Consider the following 26,915-nt stretch of genomic DNA (forward strand, 5'->3'; position numbering starts at 1 on the left):
CAACAAGAAAATTGGATTTACACACATATATTGTATCTAGGTTTTATTGTAACACATGTAAAATGTATGGGATTGCCTGTCATCGGGGGGAGGGAGTGGAGGGAAGGGGGGGATAATTTGGAAAAATGAATACAAGGGATAATATAAAAAAATTACTCATGCATGTATACTGTGGAAAAAATTCTAAATTAAAAAAAAAGAAAATATGATCTAGGAGTAAGAAATGGGAGGTCAACTATCTGAAGAGTTTATGCCTGTATATTATGAATCCTTTTTTCATATTTATTTCTTATCTATATTTCTCAAACTTAACTTGCCTCAGGTTTCCCATATGTTTAAAAACAAAGAATCCAGGCTCCATCTCTAATCACCTCACAGATTATCACAAATATATAACATGATTTTATTTCTAAACTCCTGAGTTCCTGGGGAAAGGAGAATCCAAGGAGTTCTGACTTTCTGAAAATTATACAGAGTTCATGATACTAGGAATACTAATTTTATTCAACATCACCTCTGTTTTGCAGATAACAAAACTAGAGATCAACCTTGCCTAGGATCAGCAAAGTTATCATCAAACAATCTCTGCTGCACCACTCTTTTGATAATTAATCATGTGCTGCTCTGGATTGCTTTTTTGCATTGCTCTCTTGAATTGGTATTTATTTCGTAAATGCCTCTTTGTAATGATGAGGAGACACTTGATTCTTGGAAGCCTGGAAGACTCAGCACAGGTCAAAGCAACCTGGGAATCTGGTAAATCAAGATTGTTTGCTATCCAAGCAAACTTGGAATCCTGGACCAAGGATGGAACTATCTATACTTATTGCTTGAGGGCGAAGTTGATTAACTGAGGAGAAGGCTCATCACCAGAAAGCCACCAGGTTTTTTTTTTAATTTTGGGGTCTCAGTGACTTATAAAATCTTCTACACAGGTAGGGAAGAATTTCAGTCTGGAATGTTGGAAGGTGTACAAACAATATTTATATCCTGGAATAATAATAAATGAGTGAGATTTGATACTGAATAAGTGAGGCAACATAGCATATAAATAGGAAGTATACCTGGGAGTCAAGGTCTTCCTTTGATATATACTGAATTTGATCATGGGCAAGAAAGTCACTTTATTTCTTATTATGGCTCACTACCTCGACCTCATCCCTCACTCCCAATTCTCTAAATCTATAATTTGTAATGATGGCACTAATCTGCATCACTAAAAGGAGTTTCTCCATTGGGATTTCCCTATATAATGAATTCATAAAATATGATCCAAAAATTAATTTTTCTCCTACATATTTATATCTCTTTCATATAATCTTATCTCAATTTTTGAGCCATGTGACTTAGAATATCATCTATTCATAAGATCCTAGATTTGGAGCTAGAAAAGTCTAAGTCCGAGCTCTTCGTTTTTACAGACAAGTAAACTGAAGCACAGAGGGGCTAAGTGATATGTTCATGACATAGCTAGAAAGTTTCTGAGGTAGGATTTTAATCCATATCTTAATGATTCCAAGTCCAGGAGCCCATTCCCTATGCAATGATGACTTCCTACCAACTGGAAGGGCATTGATAAGCTTGAGATTATACAGAGTGGTGATGGGTCTCAAATTCATGCTACATGAGGCAGTTAAAGAAACTAGCAATGTTCAGATGGGAAAAACTTAGAGACAATGAACTCCTCAAACCTCTATTTAAGAAGGATTCTTAAGCCAGCCATCTCTTCAGTTCTCCTCATGCCTCTGCTCTCCATCATATTCTATCATGCCTTCTCTTTGTCTTCTACCCCTACAAATCCTGCTTTTTAGCTTTCTTTCCTGTGTTGTCTTTCTTCTATTAGAGTGTAAGTTCCTTGAGGGAAGGACTGTCTTTTCTTCCCCTTATTTGTAATCCCAGCATTTAGCACAGTGTCTGTCTAAGGAGGTGCTTAATAGCTAATTATTAAGTGAATGACTGACAGCCCCAGAGTGGTGAACATGATAGCTGTTATCTTTAAGGATTTAAAAGAATGTCATTTAGAAGAGCGATTCAGTTTGTTTGGCTTGCCCTTGGAGGGCTGAATTAGGAAAAACAGATGAAAGCTAAAAAGAGGCACACTTATGATGGATGTCAGGAAAAATGTCCTGACAAGTAGAACTATTAGACCCAGCTAAATTGACCCAGAATGCTTCAGGAGTTACTGTAATTAACTCTCACTGAGGGGCTTCAAACAAAAGTTGGGTGACCATTTGGAGAGTAACTGATAAAGGAGATTCTTTGAGGAGTTTGTTTTAATTATTTAAATAACTTCCAACGATAAAATTATGTGGTCTTGTACATTTCATACCACTCTCAGTCCTGAATAAAATTGAAAAGCTGTCCTTCACTCCATTTCTGTGACCACTCCTGGTTTACAGAGACATCTATATTTCCATAAGCTTACAAAATTCAGAAATGGGACATACAGTCTCTACCTGTTCCTCTCATGTCAGCAATTTTCATAAAAAATAGTGTGTCCTTGATACTGGTGGTCTAGGATCTGTTATATTTCATCTTAAACCCAACATTGAGATTGTAAATCCACCACCCATGTTAGGGTGAAGCTTTGCCAGACTTAAAGCCTAACGGAAAATTAGGAACATTTTACTAACCTTGTTTCGTGCCTTCTAAATCTTTCCAAGCAGTTAGAAACAGCTGAATCTCTATTTATTTTTAGGACCAATGGGGAGTGGGGGAGGAGTAGTTACTGAGAGGCACAAGTCAACTCAATATGAGAATTTTCCAAACCATTAGAGACATCCCAGCAATGATATGGGCTACCATGTAAGGTATAAGCATAATCTGGCACAAGGGTTCTTAACCTGAGATCCATGAATTTGTTTCGTTTTGAATATCTGAATATATTCCAAGTTAACTGGTTCCTTTTTATTTTGTAAATTTTTTGTAAAATGAATTCTTTTCTTTATTTAAATTTATTTTAAATCTAGATTTAAATTTACAAAATAGGTAAAAAAAAAAAAAAAACTTACAGAAACATTTCCAGAAGATTATTTTTAAATGTTTAACAAAAATTATTTTAGAAAGGGAGTCCATAAGCTTCAGTAGACTGCCAGAAGGGTCCATCTTACATACAAACACACACACACAGAGAGAGAGAGAGAGAGAGAGAGAGAGAGAGAGAGAGAGAGAGAGAGAGAGAGAGAGAGAGAGACAGAGAGAGAGAGAGAGGATATCTGGTGGAACTAGTGCTGAGTTTGGAAAAGAAAAAAACTTGGGTTCAAATTCCAACTTCTTTGGGTCCTAAATCTGTAACCTCCTTAAAAGCAGGAATTAGGTCTTACAATTTTTTGTATCTATAGAGTGCCCATCAAAATACTTTGCATTTAGGGGTGTGCTGGAGCCAGCTCAAACCAGTTCAGAAGAAAGAGCCAGCTATTAAATTTTCAGTGTGAGCATTTACACCCCAGAAATCTGAAATGGGTACAAATTTAGGGTTGCTTTTTTTTTGTCTTATGGATTGACTATTCTTAAGAAAGTTGGAGAAAATATTTTGATAATGTAGATTAAACTTTAAAAGTATGTCCAGTGTATCTTTATTCCCCCCTCCCTTGCCTCTTCAGAGACCTGATTGTTAAATATTTACCAGCACACTCCTGCTTGCATGGCAGTACATAGTTGATATATATTTATTCATTGACGATTGATAAATTAATCATAGGGTTTAAGGATGAAGGTTCGGGATAATTTAGTTTAATTCCACATTATATAGATGCAGAAAACAAGACAGAGAGAGGAAGTGATTTGACGAAATGATAGTTAATAGCTGAAATGGGATATAAAATTAGGTCTCCTGACTCTGAAGTCAGTAAAACAGTTTGGGACTGAGGTAAGGCTAATGAATGCAAGGGGAGAAAAACATGACAGCTGAGTTAGAATAAGTCCAATCCATGTAAGCTAAAAATAAAGCAACTTCCCCAAAACGTGAGCAAGTATACCATGGAATCTCTCTTCCCACTGAGAAAGTATTCATAACAACATATTCAGATCATTAACCAATACTCCTTGTTGAGGGAGAGGGGAAGGGGTGGAGGAGAAGGAATGGATGAGAAAATACTCAAGTACCTGTCCTATTTATAATTTTCAGCTTAGTTTATAATAATACAGCTGAAGGGAAGTATGTCTTAGTGAAGAGAGCACAGATCTTGGAGTCAGGGAAAACCCAAGTTTGAATTCTGCTTGAAAAACTTGCTAGGAATGTGATTGTGGGCAAGTCACTTAACCTCTCTCTGAGCCTCAGTTTCCTCATCTCTAAAATGGGTATTATAATGATAGCCTTCTACTCCCAACATTATTGAGTAGTGAAATGAACCAAATGAGAAAAAGGGCAATATAAGGTTCAGGAGCTTCTATTTAAATCGAAAACCTCCAATCTTTTAAAGCCTTACACTAAGACCTTTGGGAAACTCTGTATATATAAAATGTCCTGCAAACTTTAAATCCTTCACATAGGGTAAAGATCCAAAATTTAAGAAACTATTCTCTAGCTCATATTCCTTTCTTATTCCTATCGCTGCCCCCATTCCACCCACTGCTGGCTCTGAGTCTCTTCTGTTCCCTTCAGCTTCATTAATCACGCCATCTAAAACTCGCTCCCTAATTATAAAAATACCAAGAGTCTTTAATCACTTTTTCCATGTTTTCTGAGAATTTGTCTTTAAGTAGTTGATGTCACGTGTACTCTTGCTTTCCTTCTCTTCATCTATCTCCAAACTATGCAGAGACTTTTAGAGATGGTTATTGTTCCTCTCAATAAATGCAAGGGGCTTAGACCCTAGAAGACATTGCAAAGGAACCATTTCATGATTCTCTTGCTAAAATATGACATAGTTATCTGCTTAACCATATTGTTCCACCTTGAATGCCCCATAAAAAGATTTTACTTCAGCCTATTTCTCGAGACCTGTGTCAGCACCATGAAGCTAATGTACAGCATGCAGCTGGGCAAGCTAAATTTCCACCTCAAATGACCTCCTTTTTGCCCTTTGGGGAACAGATCACTGCAGATACATTAGCTAGGCTGGAAGAAGGTCCATTATGGACAGGGGCACTTCTAAAAAAGCACTTCTTGATCCTGCCTTGTCCTCCATTCTCAAACTTGTAGGATCTTAGAACTTTAAAGCTGAAAGCAAACTTAGAGATTATTTCATCATCATCATCATCATCACCATCACCATCATTGCTAATATATATATATACTATATGTTGCTTTAAAGTCTGATTAAAGTTTTACATATATTATTTCATTGGAGCCTTATAACAATACTGGATGGTATCTATATGTTACATATGAGGAAACCAAAGCTCACAGAGGGACCTAGACTCACGTGGCTAATATATGTTAGGCAGGATTTGAATTCAGGTCCTCCTAAGTAAAAGCTCAACACTTGATTATTCTTTCACTGCTTCCAACACCCCTGACTCTTTTAATTTACCGATGAAGAAAAGGAGCTGCAGAGAGTGGGATGATTCATTCAAGGTTATAAAGGTAGTTAGAATATGGCAGCCAAAACCAGAAATTAAATTGACTTATTTATTGCTCTTTCCATGCTGCTGAGAGAAAACTACCTCCTCACCTTCTTTGTCTGTGTTTTTTCCACATGCATCAACCATTAGCATGTTGGCTGGTCTGGCATTGAAAACTCTCAAAAAGCAGGGCTTATGTAGGGAAGCCGACTCTGCTCACTCCTGCCTTCCTGGCTTCCTTCAGTGCCCAACACACAATGCTGCTACTTCCTATATGAGAAGTTCCAGTGGTCCTTCCCTCTTGAAATGTTTTTGTATAAACTTTTTGTATACTTTATATATAAAATTTGCATAGAAGTTGTTTTCCTCCCAGTAGAACACCTGTGAGTACAGGTACCGTTCCCCTTTTAGCTTTGTATGGCCTGCTCCTGGTACTGTCCCTCACTAGTAGGAGGCTCTTATAAACTTTTGTCGAATTGAACATGGAGATAACATGCTACACAGTAGACATGTCCTTCAGTTCTGTATCACTGGATCTTGTAGAGTCCCAATCTCATCTCTGCTACTTACTTGCCAACTGTGGAACCCTGTACATATCACTTAACATCTCTGCCTCAGTTTCCTCCTCTGTCACACGAGGTTGAGAACTACCTCACAGGGTGATTCTGAGGCTCAAATGGGAACCTTGGGACACTATCTTAGTATTGTTTAAATAAGGATTTTAAATTAAATGATCTTTAAGGAATGTTCCAGTTCTAGACAGGTTCTATGATCCTACGAATTGAACAGCAGATAGTCTGTAAGATTCTCAGACAGGTGCCTAAAACTTTAGGATAGATCCATAAAGACGGAGTTTAAAATCGTTTCTCGATGCTGGGGGCCTCATGGGTAACTCTCTCTAGTCTGAATGCTGTCTGGCCCTCCTTTCTCCTTCCGAGTCCTTAAGAAGTAACCACAAGCTTGGCCCTAAGGGCAACTTTTCCCAGCCAGCCCTGCCCAGCTGTTAGAAAGGAGAACAAAGTGCTTGTGGCAAGGGATCACTGGGAGGGCAAACGTCCATACCACTCTTCAGGATATGAAAAAATAGTTATTACCCATCTGGGCACAGAATCCATTCGGCTTTCCTTCTTCCCGCCGCTCTCCTCTTTCCCCGCTAACCGTCCCCGACTTCTAAATCCCTCCTCTCCCCCAGTCTTTCTTATCCTCCCCTTCTCTCCTCGCGCCCACCCCCCACCCCCGCCCGCCCGCCACTCTCGTCCTTCGGGCACTCGATGCAGAAAATATCAATTCAGCATTTGTACAGTACATGCTGAGGGAAGCAATAAAAGTCCTTAAAGTTAAAAGGATGTGGCTTTCAAAAGGGAAGGACCCGACATGGATTAGCTCTTTTCCTCACGCCCCTTTTCCAATTTAGGGGCTCCCGCCCTCATCAGAGACTTTCACTGTTCTCTCCCCGGCCCGAGGGACGGGCTAGGAGGGAGCGAGGTCAGGTCACTTTTGGGGTGAAGAGGGGCTGGCCCTCCCCACGCCCCTGGCCGGGGACAACTTCTCTCCCAGCCCATGCCTTCTCGGCTTCATGTAATTGCCCTGGCAGGCGCCCCAAATGACTGTAAATCGGCCGGGAGAGCGGCAGGCAGCAATTCAGGCGACAGTGATTTCCCAGTAAGGGGCCTGGGGCCGGGCAGGCTTCTTTTACTCCAGGGAGTTGCATTTTTCTAAGATTATTATTCCTTGGGCTGACTGTTCTGCCACACGGCGTCATTTCCCTTTTGGGTGGGAAAGTTTTTTTCCTTTTGCTCTAGACTCTTATTATGATTTCAGCCTCCTTGGGGGGGGAATCTCCCACGCAAACAAGGCTAGGGATAGCCGGGTTCAAAGTTCAGAAATTAGAGTAGTTTGGAAGGAGTACCCCATTTATGTTTAGTGCACAGAGACAGGAAGGGCAGAACAATAAACGGAGGCTTTTTCATTGAGCATCATCTCGGAGCATCAGCAGCTCTAGCCCACATTAATGAAATAACAACTAAGTGTCCAGCACAGTACAGTGGATATAAAACGTCACAAAAATGTTTGTTCTATTGAATTGGATCGAACAGGGTGCCTGCCCTAAAGGGACTTACAACCTAATGGGGGCAGAGGAAAGGGAAACAATAGCACAGAACATTTTTACTTATCAACAATGAAAATCTTGAACTTTACCAACAGCAGGAAAAGAGCACAAGAATATGCAAACTGGGGAGAAAAAAAGTGCTTCCGAGGTTTCTCTGCCTTTGCTATAAATCCTGATACAAATCTTATTTCTATGAAATGGACATTTAAAAAGAACTCCTGCTTGAGAGATTGATGCTGAACCTCAAAATGGAGAATGAAAATATGATCATTTTAATCACAATTCGACTCAGCTAAATGAAAGAAGTATTTATGAAAGCATTTACAATGTACCAGGCACTGGTCTTAGGCAATGGGGGAAAGATTATAAAGTCCCCACATTCAAAAAGTTTATATTCTTTTTTTTTTTTTTAAATTTTTTTATTATATATATATATATATATATTTTATAATATTATCCCTTGTATTCATTTTTCCAAATATCCCCCCCCTCCCTTATTCCCTCCCCCCGACGACAGGCAATACCATACATTTTACATGTGTTACAATATAGTCTAAGTACAATACATGTGTGTGAATATCATTTTCTTGTTGCACAATAAACATTAGAATCCGAAGGTACATGCAACCTGGGCAGACAGATATTAGTGCTAACAATTTACATTCCCCTCCCAGTGTTTCTTCTCTGGGTGTATCTACCTCTGTCCATCATTGATCAACTGGAAGTGAGTTGGATCTTCTTTATGTTGAAAATTTCCAAAAAGTTTATATTCTTATAAAAATATTTTTGTTGATATCTTTTGTTTTTAATATAATTCATTTAAAAATATATATGTACATGTATATTCTCCCCTTTCCACAAATGCAATGAAGCATTCCTTGAAACAAAGATTAGACAACAAAGAGTTCACCAAAAGCAAATAACAAAATGGCTATATTGACAGTATATGGGATTACCACATGCTAATGGTCTTCTACATTTGCAAAAAAAGATAAAGAACACCTTCTCAGCTCTTTATGGAGCTTATTTTCTATAAGAAAAATAGATGGTGTCTAGCATATGAAACACACTCAGTAAAATATTAGCTGACTTGGTGACTCACTCTAGAAAATCCAAACATTTCATTTGAACTAGCAGTTTCAACTCATCAAATCTCAAATCACTTGATAACTCTATGTCCTTATAGTTTTCATTCTTCCTAATTGACATTTCTCCTCTCCCCCTTTACTCCTACTTTCTGCTCATACTCGGCTCTAAACCCTAATAGACCTAATCACATTGGCTTTGTAGTATACATATAGGTACTATGTTACATGATGAAGTGGGTAGAGAATTGGACTTGGAGTCAGGAAGAGCTGTTAATCCTGTCTCGGATCTTAGCCTTTCTGGACCTTAGTTTTCTCATCTGTAAAATGCATGGGAACTATATAAGGTCCCTTTCAAAAATCTATTATTCTATGTAGGATTTTCCATCTGCAAGCATCCTTACTGGTCACATACTCCAGTCTCTTCCTTGTACAACAGAAGGAACTGAGCAAAAGAGACTACAAATACCAACTTATTCAGATCTCCCTTCAAGGTAGTCCATTCTTAAACTGTCTTCAAAGACAAAGCCATGAAGCTCTAAAAACTAACATCCTTTATGGCTTAGATGTCTAATAATATTGACAATCAGTCATTCAAGCCTTATTAAGCACTTACTATGACAGGCCTAAAAACTAATATCCTATGCTGCTGATAAAATTGACAATCAGTAAATCAAGTCTTTATTAAGCACCTACTGTGTGCCAGGCACTGTTTGATAGGAACCCCTTTATAGTTCCTAGACAGAAAAATAAAAAGCAATATTGTAAGATCCAGCTTTAAGATTCATTCTCTACCGCTCTCTTACCTACAGTAAGACAGAGCAACTGCAAAATCACTGGATTGCATGAGCAAATTCAAGCACAAGAAAGTGATCATCCATCAAAGACACTGTTTTGACAGTAGCTCCTGAGTTGGTTTGGAGGTTAAATTGGAAGATCTCATAAGGTGCTTGCACAAGCCATCCCTTCCAGTGATTCATGTGGATCCATGTAGAAAGAGCCCTGGCCAGCTGTTGGATATCTTAGGATATCCATGAGGAGCCAAATCATCCAAGACAGGTTTAAAAAGTGGCACTAATTGAACCTATTTTAATTAAACACTTTGAAAACAAGTACACAAACAAGACTACATAGGCTCACCTATAATGTCTAGAAGTTTTCAGTCAAGTTTTTAAGCATTTAACATATACCAGGCACTGTGCTAAGCACATAAGACATAGAGAAAGGTAAAAATACAGTTCCTGTCCCTAAAGTTCTGCCCTCATATTCTAATGAGGGAGATAAATACATAAGTATTATATGATGGCTATAATAATAACAATTAGCATTTCTATAGTGCCTACTATATTTCTGACATTTTGTTAAGTATTTTACAAACATTATTATCCAACAGGATCTTCACAGAAACCCTGGGAGGTAGGTGCTACAACTATGTTCATTTTGCAACCAAGGAAGTTGAGGCAAATACTGGTTAAATGACCTGCCTGGGCTCATTCAGCTAATAAGTATCTGAGGCCAGCTTTTAACTCAGGTCTTCCTGACTCCAGGCTGAGTGCTCTATCCACTGAACCACCTAGAGAGACCATAGGTGAACCTCCTTATTTTATAGATAGGGAAAATTAAAACTAGAGAAGTTATGATTTGTCCATAATCACTCAGTTTGGCAAGAGGAGCCAGGCCTTGAACCCAGGTTTTCTGCTTTCAGAGCCTATGCTTTTTCTGCTCCGCTACTTTCTGGACCCACCTTTCTGACAACCTGACAAGGTTTCTGACAGACCTTAGAGACAAAGCCTCTAAGGTTTAGCCTCAGTTTGTGGGAACAGCAAGTTTTTGTTTGGATGCCACAAAAGCAAATTGTTCAGATCAGATGAAAAGGTTTGGTTTCTCTCCTCAGTCTCATCCCTGATCTCTCTTCCCAAAAATTGGGATTCATTTTTCTTCAGCCATGAAGCTTTAACATGAAATTCCCAAACTATAATTTCAAGTGCTTCAAACTGGGCAAACTGTCAGCCACACAACACATCTCAACACCCACATTTGGGAAAGATGATCATTCACTTAAGTCATGGGTCCCCAACAAAAGGCAGATCTTCAAATCTATTCAATAAACATTGCTTTAGAACCAACTGTGTACAAAATATTGTGTCTAACTACTAGGGAGATAAGACACTAATACAGATTATCATAATACATGATATTAAATGATAAGTGAATCACAGAGATATAAAACAAAGATAATAACTGAAGGCAAAGAGAAGAACACAGTACTGACCAGAGGAATCAAAAGAATCATAATGTAGTAGTTACCTTAATAACTATGTGGAAGGTAGACTGGAGAGACCCTAGAAATATGAAGACTAATTAGAAGGTTCTTAAAAGTCATAAAATCATAGGTTTTGAGTTGATAGGAAATCTACAAATCCTCTAGTCCAATATCCTCATTTTATAGGTAAAGAAACTGAGACAGAGAATGACATAACTATGGTCATACAGATAGTTCATATGGATCCTAATCTAGGGTGGTAGCATTGTGAATAGAAAAGAGGTGAGATTATGTATACATACATACCTACATACACATACACACACACACATATGTGAAACATTTCAGTGGCAGAAATGACAAGATTCGGCAACTGATTAAATATGAGGGGTTTAGGGGAAAGGGAACAGTCAAAGATGGCTCCAAAGTTTTGAGCCTGAAAGTAAGGGGGTAAAATAACTTTTAAATGGACCAAGGAAAGATTTGAGAGAAAAGACAATAAGTTTAATTTTAGTTCCATTAAGATGTTGCAAGGATATCTGGGTAAATATATCCAATAGGCAGATAGAAATATAGATCTAGAGCAAAGGGTCTGGCCAGCTTAATTTGGAAAAGATAGGCCTATGGGTAAAAATTTTAGCCATAGGGGCTATTATTACCAAAGAAAGGAATATGTGGAGAAGAAGGCTAATATTTCATGAAGGCTTCCTCATTGAATCTCTCTTTCCTTTCTGCCCAGTCTGTGTTTATCTGGGCAGACACGATAACAGTCTTTTTAGAATTTGGAGAACTATCACCTAGTCTTGGAGAATATATTTATACTTGTTCCATTCTGATCTCAAAAGATAAAATCAGGAGTAGTGGGTTTAAGTTGCAAAGAGATAACTAGATTTAGTAAAAGTGAAATGTTCCTGACAATCAATTGTCAAAAAGTGGGCCACTTCAGGAGGTGGTAGATTCTCTTCCAGGAAAAGGTGAATGACCACTTATCTGGTATGTTATAGAGGGAACTAAAAAAATGACACCATGGACTACAATGTTAACATCTCTTTCATCTTTGAAATTCTGTGACTTGCATATGGTCATTATAGCAAGTAATGCTCAAACTCTAGCCAGAGATCTTCCCACTGTATTATACTATTTCTCATATAACAAGATACATTGCAGTGACTAGGGTAGAGAGTTTCTCAAATAGGAGAGTTTTGCTGAGAGCCTGGTCATGATAAAAGAAACACTATTATTTATTATTTAATCCAAAGCAAGAAGTATATAGCCTTGGTCAGGTAAACCCCAAAAGTTTAGGTTGAGTGCACAGTGAGCCTCAATGAGCCAAATAAAGAGTTCTTTCCATCACTAAAAGGGTCACAATGTTACGAGTATTCCAAGCATTCACCAAATGATACATGAATGTGAGAGATGCATCACTCACAGGAAGGATACTTAGGCAGCTCAGGAAAGTTGAGTAAGCTGGGGTAGAACTCCCTTGCATCCTCTTCAAAACTCCTCCCGCCCATTTTACCTCCATTTTACCTACATATCATTCCTTTGTGGGCAAGAAAGAGAAAGGTATATTTAATGGATGGAGAAGCTGAAATTACCAGGGAGGAGAGGGGAAATGACAGTCTCAAAGGATAGGTAATCACTAGAGTCCAAGAATCATGACTGTCAGATTTTTTTCACCAGACAGAGGAAGGAAGTAGATAAACAGCAGAAAGTAGGAAGAAGGGAAAGTCAATCATCTCTTCTTTACCAGAAATTCTTGTCCAGGTAAGCACTGAACTAAAGGACCTAAGAGGTCTCTCTTCCATCAATATTTTGCATACAGATGGTGCTAAAGCAATGTTTATTAAAGGTAAAATTTGAAGATCTGCTTTTTGTTGGGGACCCATGGCTTAAGTGAATGATTGTGTCTCCCCCACATGTGGATGATGAGATGTGTTGCTTGATTGAACACTGTCGCTCAGTTTGAAGTACTTGAAATTACAGTTTGGCAACTTCTCAGTTAAGTTTCATGGTTGAAGAAAAATGAATGCCTCTTATTGGGAAGAGAGATCTGGGATGAGACTGAGGAGAGAAACCAAAACCTCCTACCTTCCAGTTTCTGGGGCTGATAAACAATCTCTCGCAAGTGTCGAGTTTGGAGAGGATAAGTGGGGAGGCCCAAAGGAGGTATAATCCCCCTATGACGACAGGGTTATTTTGATCAGCCTCAACCTTTCAACCCTTTCTTAATTCCTCTAATCTCCTAATTAGTTAGAGATACATGTGTGTATATGTATTATATGTAGGTATAAAATATATGTATATTTTTAATGGCACTTTTAAAATAAAACAAGTTCAGTGCTCAAATTCCAATAACCTCATCTATTAAAATTTGTAAGAAGTAACATGTTAGCAACACATAACATTTGAATTCAAAACTATTTAGAGACCAGCTCAAAAAGATCAGTTGTGAACTGTATGTGGCCAGAAAAAGTCAAATGGTCCGTGGCTTAAAGACAGTAACCTTGGAAAGACTGGACCGGCGGTCGCCAAATAGAACACGTAAAGAACAAGAACAAACCCCCTCCCAGCTTTCTTCACTGCTTCTGGGAGCAAAAAGGTGGCCCCTACCCGGGCAGATTATTGTACCGAGCTGCCTCGATAGAAGTGCCATGTCCAAAAAGGCAGAACCACTCTAACTTCTCTGGGGTCCACTGGCCCAAGGTACTCCGGTGCAGAGTGGGGGTTGGGGAGGGGGACACTTTCCACCCCTGGGACCCCCCAGACCAGTCCTTCCACAAATATACTGACCTCGGAGTGGGTGACCTAAGCCCAGGATGCAACCTGCTGCACCCAGAGTTTGGTGAGCCGCGGGCTCGGAGATGCGGAGGGATGCCCCCCTCCCGGCCAGCCTCCGCCCCCCAAACATTAGTGGAGAAGCAGAAAGCCGGAGCCCGCCGATGCCCCTGCGCTCCCTCACTCACCAGTGCTCCGGCCCCGGGAGGTTCGCCGGAGCGCTCCCCGCGGCGTCGCAGCCCCCAGGCGGGGAGGAGGGTCGGCGGGGCCGGGGGATGCCGGGGCCCGGGTGCTGTCCTCCCGCTCCCAGGACACAGGCGGCAGAGGCGGCGGAAGCCGGAGAGGGGGGCCTGGCTCTGGCTCCAGGTCCGGCTCCCGCTCCCGCTCGGCTTCCAGCTCCGCGGTTGGGAGGGGAGCTCCGCTGAGCCGGCTGGGCACCAGCGGAGGCGGCGAGCCCCGAGTCTGGGGGACCCCGAGCAGCAGCAGGAGCGGTGGCAGCAGCAGCAGCAGGAACGGAGGCAGCCGCGGCCGGAGCGGAGCGCACGGCGTGGCCATGATCCCGGCGCCCAAGCTTCACATGCCCAGCCGAACCGGCCTGGGCTGGGGCAGGGGCGTGTGCACGCGTGTGTGCGAGCGAGCGAGTGTGGGTCCGGGCGGGTGTGTGCGAGAGAGAAAGGGAGAAAGATGCAGGGAAGCGTGGGGGGGAGGGAGCGAGGGGGTGCGGTCCCGGGGAAGAAGGAAGAGCCGCAGAGGAGGAACAAGGACCGTTCCCGCTTCAAAAGTTATCCCGGACCGCGGCAGGACGAGCCAGGGGGAGGCCGGGCGAGCAACGGAACGGAGGAAAGGCGGCCCCCGGCTCAGCTACATGCTAATTAGCCGGAGCCCTCCAGGGTCCCGGCCCAGCTCCTCCTAGAGGTTGACATCACTCGGGCGGCGGGGCGGGCAGCTTCGGCCCCGGCTCTCCCCAGCCCGACCTAGACTCAGAGGGGGCGGGGAGAGGGCAGGGGAAGGGCCCGGCCCGGCTGGGGGAGGGTTAAGGGGGGCTGGTGGAAGCAGTCTGGCTGGCCTCTTCTCCATCCCCACCCCGCCCGGGGACTCCCCGTGCACACCACCGCGCTTTAGAATGATGCTGATGAGGTAAAGAAATGAAGCTTTTTGACAATGTAACTTTCACCCACTGCAGCACACACTCCCCCACCCCCCGGAAATATTGGAACTAGAGAGTGTTAGAGACTTGCTGGGGAAGGAGCCCCTCCAAGGCAAATGTCCCGAAATTCAAAGCTCTCTTGGAGCAGACGAGTGCGCATGAAATGGAGGCAGGGGCTTTGTGTGATCGTAGGAATGGAAATGACACAGTCCTTGTGATTTCATTGGTCTAAGGAATTCCTGGATGTGGGAAAACTCCCCGGCAACTTCTCGGCAACTTTGAATCTGCCTCAAGATAAACACTGAAAGTTTAACTCACTAGCCCAGGGTCCCACCGTAAGCGGGTGTGGGACAAGAGCTGGGAACTTGGCTTCAAGGCCCCCTCTCCAGCCGTTAGGTTACGGCTCTCTCTCCAGGCTTTGATGGGAGGAAGCCTTTTCACTATATCTAGAACTCTGGAAGGAACCTCAGAGAATACCTAATTCTATCAACCTCAGCCACTCCCTCATTTCAGGTTTGAGGAAACTGGGTGCCAGAGAGATTAAATGGCATGTCTGTGTCCAGGTGGGTCTGTGACTCCAGAATCAACGTTCTTTGTACCCGATTATTGCCTTTTCCTGGATTTCCCCCACACATCCATCACTCGGGTGACTGTGGAAAGACTTCTGACTGGTCTAACAGTTGGGGAGGTGCCAGTTCTGCAGCCTCCCTTCCCCCCAGTAAAGGCTTCAAGTTTAAGTATTCTTCTTTTGGTAAAGGAGGCAGTTGGACTTCTCAGGTTCCTTCTGAGCTCCAGCACTCCATGAAACCAGGCAACTTCACAGCATCTGGGAATTGGAAAGATCCTGAGAGGTCCAATCTAAGCCAGAACAAAAAATCCTACTACAAAAGTAGTAGACAAAAATGCTCTAACAACCTCTGCCTGGAGACCTTTGGTGAAGGGAAACACACCAGCCTGAGGGAGCCCTTTCCACTTTTGAATAGTTCTCATTGTTAGTGTTTCCTTTCTCTGAAACTTCCACCCATTGCTCCTAGTTCTGATTCCCGGGAAAAATTTAATCTTTCCCCAGCTGTTTTGTTTTTTTTTAATTCTTAAACTCACGTGTCATGCATTGCCTTCCCCAGACCCAAACCCCAATTTTCTCTTTTCCAAGATGAATGTTCCCAATTCTTTCAACTGATCTTTAGTTTTTTACCTCAAGGGTCCTTCATCATTCTGGTTGCCTTTTCCCAGGTCCTCCCCAACTTATCCAGGATTTTCTTATAAATTCAATGTCTAGAACTGAACCCAATGATACAGACAGCAGTGTGGGGAGGGAGGAAGCCAGAAAATTCGGAAAGTAGAAGAGCATGTAACAATTGGAAGGAAGATAGGGAAAAGGAGGCAGGAATAACCCAGGGGAATGACTGGGATGAAGAGGGAAAGGAAAGGTGGAGATTGGTGCTAATTAGATTGTCAGAGCTCAGAATCTTTGAGGGAAAGGAATTGGGGACTCTAATTAGTTAAATTCCACAAATATTTCTTACTGCAATGTATTGTGCTAGGCATTAAGGAGGCAAGGGACAAAACAACCCTTACTCTCAGGGAGCTTTCATTCCACTACGGTACAAATCGGTGATGCTTCTCCGTTTGAGTAAATATAAACTTCAGGAGACTGAGCTCTAGCTAGCTCTGGTAGCAATTGAGGCTGGGACCTTGAGTCATTGTCCAGGTAGTATATTTTCCTCAGTGCTGTGCATAGTCCTTACAGACTGGCTTCAAGGAAGCAAGAAGAGTTTAAGGGAAATTAGGGGTTAATGGCCCTGGGCATTAAAAGCAGCTCCCCAGACAAAGGAATTAGAGATTGTCCTCTCCTCTCTCCCTCAAGACTACATTTTATCCAGGTGTTAGAGTATGAAATAACTTCTCTGTAAATTACAATGTCCTTTCCTGAGTCACCGCTGGGGAAAAAATATCATCTTTGCAGCCCAGCTCTTGATGATGAGCCTTTCACACTATTCAAGCTTAAGTGATTCAAAATTAATAATCATTCACAGAATCTGGGGCAAAACAGAAATTGAAGCTCATTTGGGAGAAATAATTCTCAGCCTTATTTTGTCCAATCATTGATATAAAAATATTGATCACATGTTAATTATATGCAAAGCATAATATGGGGCCCAGGGGAAATACAAAAAAGACTAAGATGGTTCTCTCACCCTCAGTGGAGAAAGAAATGGAAAACTACTTAAGTATCTTTGCCAAGAAAAAACCATGGACACTACGGTCTATGGGGTCCCAAAGAGCCAGATATGACTGAATAAGTGAATAACAAACAAGGTAGTTACAACAATAAAGGTTCAGGAATAGGCAGTATTGCAGGAGATTATTCTATCTTCTTGACTTCTCTTTGTCATCTCTACTTTTTTTTTTTTAATAAGGATCTATTTCTATTGCTTTAAAAAAGGTTTTATTGATGCTTTTAGTTTTGTCACTACAATCATTTCTGCCCCCATTAGCCTTTCCCTTTAACAAAGAAAGGAGATGGGCAAGATTCATGGACAAAGAGACCACAGCTGTCAATGAAATGTAATTTTCTACACAGTTAGTCCTTCACCCCTTGACTGATCGAAAGGAGATGTGACTCATCATTTGTTTTCTGGACTAAGAATAGTCATTATAGCTCATCAGTTAGCTGTTGTTGTTGGGTTTTTTTTGCTTTGTTAATCCAATTATTGTTATTATAGAATTATCTCTTGGTTCTGCTTATTTTATTCAGAAGCAGCTCCTAAAAGTTTTTCCAGGTTTCTCTGAATTCTTCACATTCATAATTTCTTACCACACAATAATATTCCATTAGTCATATGTCACAATTTCTTCTGTCCTTCCCTCATCAGTACCCACTTTGTCCCTAATTCTTCACTACCACAAAACAGGCTGCTATAAGTATTTTGGCATATGTAGCCCCTTTCTTTCTCTCTTTGATCTCTTTGAGGTATCTGTTTAACAGATGAGATCATTAGGTCAAAGGGTATGAACAGTTTAGTCATTATTCTTGCATAATTTCAAATTATTTTCCAGAACTGTTAGACCTATTCAAAACTCTGCCATCTGTCTCTTTCTCTGTGTCATTCTTTCTGTCTGCAGATATTCCATGACCTGCCATTGGCAGAAGGGCCTTAGCATGCATGAATAAACGGAATGGGGGTTCAGGAAACTTTTAGATCAATTTACAAGCCTGCTCAGGCTGCAATTTTTGGTTCTGCCATATAAATTTAAATCTACTAGTAGATAAAGGGTGTTCTTCACAGAAAGTCTTAACTTAAAGAAGAAACAGAAAGAAACATGGGATGGAGTGAGGGGTAGGGAAGGTGAAAAGAGGAGAAAGAAACAGGCAGATAGAGCAACAATACAGAGAGAAGGGGGAAGGAAGGGAAAGAAGGGTAGGAAAGAAGAAAGGGAAAGAAAGAGATTTAATAGATTTCTTTAAAACATTCCAGAGCCCTGATATAAACTCATCAGGTAAATGTCCATGCAATCCATAGAATGATTCTTTCCTTCATTTAAGAAATACTCCTTGAGCAATGTCTACTGTATGTGCAAATCACTGTCCTTAGCACGACCACATCTGACATCACCATCATTGAAAATCAGTTGGAAGAAAAACTTATAGTTTTTTCTGCCCTTTTCCCTCATCTACATCTCTTCATTCACAAGCAAACATATCAGAATAACCTCTTCAAGTCTGTCCAAGTTGAGTCCTAAAATTTCAAGTCCCTAAATCCAAGGATTCAGGTCATTGCTTCTCCTTTCTTCAAAATAGAAAAGTATAAGTAATTTCATTTTATTTCTACTGGCTCCTGGGAAGTATCCTATAGTTTTCAGGGACAGAACAACATGCATACAATTTACTGATTTTAGATACACACTCAGAAATCCTTCTAGAAGAAAATGTCTCTAATCCCAGGCTACAAGAAATTGTTGTATATAAAATTGCTGGTGATTGCCATCTGCCCCCTCTCTCCATTAAGCATTAAAAAGGCTTAGGTTTCTCCAATCCTCTTTCTGCTATCTGAGTTAAAGGACAGTGGATTCAAAGGATAACAGCCCTGTCTATAGTAAATCCTAGGGGTTTGTTGGTCCCATAAGTTATAGTTAATCTGAGGAGTTGGGTGTGCAGAGACACAGAAAGATTCTATGAAGATTTATCAGTCAAAAACAGAAGCCAACTCTTCTCCATTTTGCCTGAGAAAATAATAAGATAAACCACACTCAAACAGCATCCAAAGATAAGCAGCATTGTATAGTGGGAAGGGTCTTGGAGGAAAGATATCACCATAAGTGTGTATTTCAAAAGGGTCAAATACAAAAGAGAAAATCTCATGTACACATGATTTAAATATTTATTTACAATATACTTATTATTTATATAGTATTTTAATACTACTTTTCTGGTAGCAAAGAACTAAATGGAAAGTGATTTCATATCATTTGAGGAATGGTCAAACAAATTGTGGTATATGAGTGTAATATTATTATGCCATAAGAAATGACATATATGAATTCAAAGAATTTTCGAAAACTCTTATGCACAGATGTAGAGCTAAGCAAGAAGAACCAGGAGAATAATTTATGATATGAAGACAGTAATATAAAATGAAAAATATAAAAAGATAATATTACACACACACACACACACACACACACTCATATATATATATATATATATATATATATATATATATATATATATATATATATATATATATATATATATAAATTCAGAACTCTGACCAATTTAGTAACCAAGCTTGACTTCAAGGGACTATGATGAACATGCTTCCAAATATCTTGATAGAGAAGTGGTAAAATATGGATGCAGAATAAAGTATTCATTTTCAGATGTGGATAATGGATTGATCTCTTTTTCTTGATTGTATTTTTTTGTTACAAGGAAAGGGAGTCATTAGGAAGAGACAAAGAAAAAAAAAAACAACAACAATAGGAGCAGCCAGGTGGTGCAGTGGATAGAGCACCAGCCCTGAATTCAGGAGGACCTAAATTCAAATCTGGTCTCAGACACTTAACACTGCCTAGCTGTGTGACCTTGGGCAAGTCACTTAATCCCAATTGCCCCAGCCAAAAATAAATAAATAAATAAATAAATAAAAAATCAGTAAAACTTTGTTTAAGGGCATTGAATTAGAAATGAGTCTCAGGTTCTTTATCTGTAAAATAGATAGGACTGGAATTCATGCACACTGATTCCCAAATATACTCTAAAATTCCTCTTTTAGAAGACTGCAGGGAAAGATTGCAATGAGAGAATACCTATCTACACTAGGAGATTTCTTTTCTTGAAGCTCTAAACAATTCATTTCTGAAAGTTGAGATTAGAGCTATCTAAGTAGTTAAGGGATAAATAGAATGACTTCTGAGTCTCTATTTTAGACTTAAGGTTCCATGATTCAAGATTAGAGAAAAGAGAGAGCTACTAGTTTAGGAAAAAATGGATTGTATGCATACCTCAGAGTCTGCCATCATTAATTCCTCAGTGGGACACAGCCAGGACAAGTCACTTGTATATCATTAGCAAGGTTTAAAAATTATAGCCCTGTATAGTCACAACATAACTTGCCCCAAAATAAATATGTGCTATAGAGAGCAAAATTTTCTGGCACTAAAAATATAAAAATTTATATAAAATAGCTTTTTAAAGTGTCCCTTGATGCTCCTGTCCCTTGGGCATCCTAGGAAGCAGAAGTCTATCTCTCCTCACCCTGCCACCAATTCGGTAGAGAGGGATATGTGGAAATATGCCAAAATGGTAGAAGATAAAATACCAGACAGAGATCACAGAACTGGAAATCCAGATGGAATTTTTCACCACCCATCTGGAAATCAGAAAGGAAAAAAGGGGTGGGGGAGAAGGTGGGAAAAAAAAGAAAGGATGAAATGTCCTTCTATCAGCAAAGTACATAAACCATCCAGGCTATTTCTGCCAGTTCAATTCAGCTGATTGTGTATTCTCTTTTATGTACTGCTTTAGCTAGTATAAAGCATACTGGGGTCTAACCCAGCTCATTATTATGTGACCTTGTCTTAGGTCACTTACTTTCTGTGGAAATTAACCTCTACCCCATCATCCCTAAAATGAAAGAAATATATATTGGATTATAGATTTAGGGCAGGAAAGGAAGTTAGAGGTAAGCCATCTTGTCTTACTGAAGAGGAAACAGGTTAAGTGATGCTGGAATTTGAACCCAGATCTTTTAATTCAGGACCCTTAACATTCTTTACTCCTTTGCCCTCCCCAGGATCACTGTGAGATGTAAAAGATCACTGTGGAGAATCTCTTCAGACCCTACACACATACACACACAGGCAATGTAAATGTTATTACTACCATAAAACCTGTAAAAACACAGTATTTTGCATAGACTGAACTTGTCAAGTTTCCTAAGTCCATACCGCCTGGGAGTTAATGACCTATCATCAGATCATCAGCAAGAATCCTTTGGCTTGTTAAAATCCTAAGCCTCTTTCAAAGTCAAGGTCAAATTCTCCTTCTCCATGAAGCAGTCTAGGATCCATGCCATTGGGAGATGATTCTTCCCTTTAATGAGCTGTCACAGTATCTTCTCCATAACTTTCAAGTACCTTACTTATTTTATTCTGTATCACGCTTGTAGGCATATCTTAGCTCCTCTCCTAAACTGCTAACTCCTTGAGGATGGACATTGTGGCTTATTTATTGTAGAACTCTTACAGTACTTGGAATAGAGGAAATATTTTTTGAATGAATGAATGGATGGATGGATAACTTTTGCCTTCTAGTAACAACTTGAATCATTAGGGCCAGACCTTAGAATCAGTGTAATTTCAAAAGCATTGGACTTGTTAATAATAATAATACATAGGATTTATTAATAATTACTAATTATTAGTACATTAATTATTAATGTTATCTATCATTTAAGACTTGGGAATTTCCTCACAAAAATTATTTTATTTGACCCTTACAACTACCCTGAAAGATAAGTGCTATTATTATATATCTCTTACAAATGAGGAAACTGAGGAAAACAGAGATAAAGGGTCACACATCTAGGAAGTGTTTGAAATTGGATTTGGTCTCCCTGACTTCAGGTTCAGCACTCTATCCACTGTACCATCTGACTACCTACTAGTTGTTGGTTGACACACCTGAGTTTAAGTTCTAGCTCCAAACCTTACTTATAAATTCCCAGGCCATTAAACTTCTCTGAGAGCTGGTTCCTCGTGATGGTAACAACACCTGCATTAACTGATAGAAGTGCTTTGTAAATTTTAAAGAGCCATATCAATCAGGCAACAAGGATGTATTAAACATATACTGTATGCCAGATATAGTGCTAAGCACTGAATATGTAAATACAAATTATTTTTATTATAAGAGGATTATAAGGTTACAAAGTGGCAGAGCAGATAGAATGCTGAGCCTGAAGTCAGGAATCCCAGACAAATCGAGTAAGAATGAAACTGGTGTGAAATATGTACCATATGCCAAGGGAATGTGTGGTGATTAGAACTGGGTGGTGTCAATTAAGGAGAGGAAGGTTTCTGAAGGAGGAGTAGATCACGTCCACCAACATTCCCCTGTTATCTTGGAACATCCAGGTCCAAGCCAAACAACAGGATTCCCTCAGACCATCCTCTGAATGGTACAGAGGCTTCTGATCCATTCCAAAAGTTGGAGACAAATCTTCCCCATGCCATGCATATATGGGGAAAGGAGCCCCCAGAGAGCAGGAAGAATTTTATGTCAGTTCCCTTTCAATATTCCTATTTTTATCTTTAGGAAAGAAAATGTCTTTGTAGTTTTAAAATAATAATTCACTTTTAACAAATATTAAAGATTACCTAAATTAAAAATTTTGTAAACTAAATTTTTAAAAAGACTGCTGAATTAAAATTTAAAGATTACCAAAGGCAGGATCAGAGTACAGATGAACAGAGAACAGTTAATAGAATGCTAGGCCTAGAGTCTAAGAGAACCTGAATTAAATTCTTGCCTCAAATACTTCCTAGCTGTGTGATCCTGAGCAAGTCATTTAACCCTGTTTACCTCTGTTTTCTCATCTGTAAAGTGAGGACAATAATAGCACCTATCTGCCAAGGTTGTTACAAGGGTCCAATGAATCAATATTTGTAAAGTGTATAAAAGTCTACTATTGTTATTATTATAGATCTGTAAGGAACTTCTAGAAGGCCATGAAGTCCAACCCATACCTCACCAATTGGTTTCAGCTCCAGTACCATTTCCCACATGAAGCCTTCCCTGATTCCTGCCCACCTAACTAGTATTTTGCCCCTAAAAATTACAGAATATACATATACATATACATATACATATACATATACATATACATATACATATACATATACATATACATATACATATACATATACATATACATATACATATAAGAAGACAGATGAGTGACACTGTGGAGAGAATACCAGGCCTGAAGTCAGGAAAATTCATCTTCATGAATTTAAATCCAACCTCAGACACTTCCTACCTGTGTGATCTTGGGCAAGTTACTTAATCCTGTGTACCTCAGTTTCCTCATCTGTAAAATGAGCTGGAGAAGGAAATGGTAAACCACCCCAGTATCTTTGCAAAGAAAACCTTAGATGGAGTCATAAAGAATTGGATACGATTGAATAACAATAATACAGCAATACATATAATTAACACATGATGTTTATCCTTTTAAAATGTAAGCTCCTTGAAAGAAGACTCATATTTTTGTCTTTGTATCTCCTATTCCATGCACAAGAGTAGGCATTTAATAAATTGATTAAGAATCATATCCACAATATCCCCAATATAATCATTTGATCTTTGTTTGGAGAATTCTGGGAAAGGGAAAATCAGGACATCCAGAGTGCCTTTGCATTTTGTCAAAAGAACTGAAGAAATAAGCCAGCCTCTCTCTTTTCTGTTCTATCTAGAACAAAGACAAGGTTCCTTTTTAAGACCCAAAGTGAACATCATTTCAGGCTCAATTGGACCACTCTTTCCAAGTTTTAGATCAAAATTCTTATTTCCCCCTCCATAATGCTTACCATTGGTTTTCCTGGAGGACCAAGATGAGAGTTTAAATCCCCAGGCCCTCTGGAACAGCCACAGGCTTGAGCTAGGATTCCATCCAGGGAGGAAGGATTGCTCAGACCTTGGCTATGGGCCTACTGGTCACATATAGCAGTTCTGAGCTCCAATTGGCATTGGTTAAAGTGGATCCTGGGATGACCTCCCTTGCGTCTTGTCTGCCCATCTCTGCGGACCATTCCAAAGAACATTTCTTCTGATATAAATCTGTTAAATGCAGTAAACACCAATGAGTCAGGAACATTTTCCAGGTTGGACAGGAGCCTGATTAAGTAAGTCTATTCTGCCAAGTCTTCCCAGACTGGAACACCCTTTCCATAGCAGGCCCGGCAAATTCCTAGCATGCCAGACCACTAGGTACCAGGGCCCTGTGCCAAGAAAGCAGATTGCCCCTCCCCTAGCCTCACCTTCATTCTCTCATACTTCATCAACCCTGGGGATCATCAAATCTTGACCTATTCTTAAAATAAATGAAAAGGAACCCTATAGGGTCCCAATGGAGATGCAACTGAAATTGTTCAGGTTCCTCAACAGAGGATCCGTGGACATTAGTTTATATATGCATAGGGAAAATGTGTAATTTGTGTACCTAGGTAGTGTAGTGGATAGAGTCAGAAAACCCTGAGTTCAAATCAAGCCTCAGATACTTCCTAGTTGTGTGACCCTGATCAACTCACTTAATCCAGTTTGCCTCAGTTCCTCATCTATAAAATGGGGTGGAAAAGGAAACAGTAAACCATTCCAGTATGTTTGCTAAGAAAACCTCAAATGAGGTCATGAAGAGTCAGACAGGATTGAAACAAATAAACAGCAATAATAAATAGTTCCTTGAGGGCAGAGAATCCATCTTATTTTGCTTTTGTATTTCCAGTCTAGAAAAAATTAAGAACATAGATTTAGAGCAGGATGGGAACCAGGTGATCAGCCAGTTCAAGTCCTCTCATTTTATAAATAAGGAGACTGAGGTAGAAGGGAAGTCTAATAACTTGACCATGTGGTAAATAGCAGACTTGAGCAAGGGAGAGGAGGGGGGAGGGAGGAACTTGAATTCAGAACTTCTAATTCCAAATACAACCTTCTTTTTATGATACCACACAGCTTCTCTATTAAATGTTGTATTGAATTGATTTTTTTCTCTTTTTTTTATTATAGCTTTTTATTTACCAGATATACGCATGGGTAATTTTTCAGCATTGACAATTGCCAAATCTTTTGTTCTAATTTTTCCCCTCCTTCCCCCATCCCTTTCCCTAAATGGCAGGTAGACCAATACATGTTAAATATGTTAAAAGTATATGTTAAATATAATATATGTATACATATTCATACAGTTGTTTTGCTGTACAAGAAGAATCAGACTTTGAAATAGTGTACAATTAGCTTGTGAAGGAAATCCAAAATGCAGGTGGACAAAAACAGAGGGATTGGGAATTCTATGTAGTGGTTCATAGTCATCTCCCAGAGTTCTTTTGCTGGGTGTAGCTGGTTCAGTTCATTACTTCTCTATTGGAACTGATTTGGTTCATCTCATTATTGAAAATGACCACATCCATCAGAATTGATCATCATATAGTATTGTTGTTGAAGTATACAACGATCTCCTGGTCCTGCTCATTTCACTCAGCATCAGTTCATGTAAGTCTCTCCAGGCCTTTCTGAAATCATTCTGCTGGTCATTTCTTACAGAACAAAAATTTTCCATAACGTTGAACTGATTTTTTAAAACATTATTGATATCCTTTGCTTTTAGATCATTTTAATTCCACTTTCACCACTTTATGTGGGGAAAAAGTGATACAAAATACCTTCAACCAAGGCATACATCCAAGTTTGTTTGGCATTTGTGGCAAAAAGCATAAAATCATATCATTTATTTCTCTAACTTTTTATAACCTAAGGTATATGCTTCTTAGCCAGGAGGCCCCTGTCCAAATTCCCAATGGCTGTCTAGATAGAAGGGTGTGTGCCCCCTTGGTTCTGGGAATAGGCAGATAAGAATGTTTCGCCAACACTAGTTAGTGTAAGACCTTGAGATAAGCTCAGTTCCTCCGAAACTATCTTTTTTGTTTTCTTCCTTTCTTTGCTCTCTCCAACTTTAATACTAAAACAGCTCTATGGGATCCAAAGCAAACATCTTGTATCCCCAGCACTTAAAATGTTGAAGAGCCCAAGGTTAGATGGAGAAAAATACTGATGAGGAAACAACATTATACATGGAAGATGGAACTTTTTCTGCTTTTAAGGGGAAAGCTGAGAAGTCTCATCATTGCTTTCATTATTATCCTATGAGTTGGACCCACATGTTGTGCTTTGTTATAAGTAGGTTAATATTTAGTACATAAGTTTTTAAATGGGGAAACCAATATAAGTGATTTTGTTTGTAATCTGGTGTATTTCATGTTATGCCATTAAGGTTATTCTGGGAAGGGTCCATGGACTCTTCACTCTTCTCGAAGAGAAGAAGTATAGGGTGACTGCTAAAGGGGTTCATGACACAAAAAAGATTCAGAATCTCTTGATTTGGTGCTCATATAGAACATGGTAACACCACAGACCAGAAAGCATGTCTCTTCCAGAGGAAAGCTCTGGAGAACCACTAGTCATGTTCTTAATCTCACTGTTCCCAGCCCAATCATTTGTCACTGCAAATGTCTATCAATAAATTTACCTTTATATGTATATATATATTTGTGCATAGGTTGTATTTTCATTTCTCCCCAAAAGTGGCTGTGAACACTTGCTACCCAATGGTAAAGAACAGACAAGACTGACTGATCAGTTTTCCTCTTGGATAAAAGACTTGTTATAATGATATCCCTATACACGACATATTGGATATTGTTGTCCAACGGGATCTTGAGACAATTCTAATTTGATACGATTATGGTTAC

The 26,915-nt window shown here is 39.7% G+C and overlaps 1 protein-coding gene across 2 annotated transcripts in view; it reads right to left on the reverse strand.

Moving 5' to 3' along the window:
- The window catches only part of HEG1 (heart development protein with EGF like domains 1), a 116,822-nt gene extending 102,125 nt beyond the window's left edge, over window positions 1-14,697 (reverse strand). For both annotated transcript variants that reach the window (XR_012488094.1, XM_074301448.1), the window contains exon 1: window positions 13,930-14,697. Coding sequence is in view for 1 of the 2 variants with exons in the window: in XM_074301448.1 (XP_074157549.1) it covers window positions 13,930-14,296 (367 nt within the window). In the remaining variant the exon portion in view is untranslated. The remainder of the gene's footprint in view (window positions 1-13,929) is intronic.
- Between the last annotated feature and the right edge of the window lie 12,218 nt (window positions 14,698-26,915).

This window comes from Sminthopsis crassicaudata, chromosome 3, assembly GCF_048593235.1.
Source record: "Sminthopsis crassicaudata isolate SCR6 chromosome 3, ASM4859323v1, whole genome shotgun sequence".
In the NCBI taxonomy this organism is placed as follows: domain Eukaryota; kingdom Metazoa; phylum Chordata; class Mammalia; order Dasyuromorphia; family Dasyuridae; genus Sminthopsis; species Sminthopsis crassicaudata.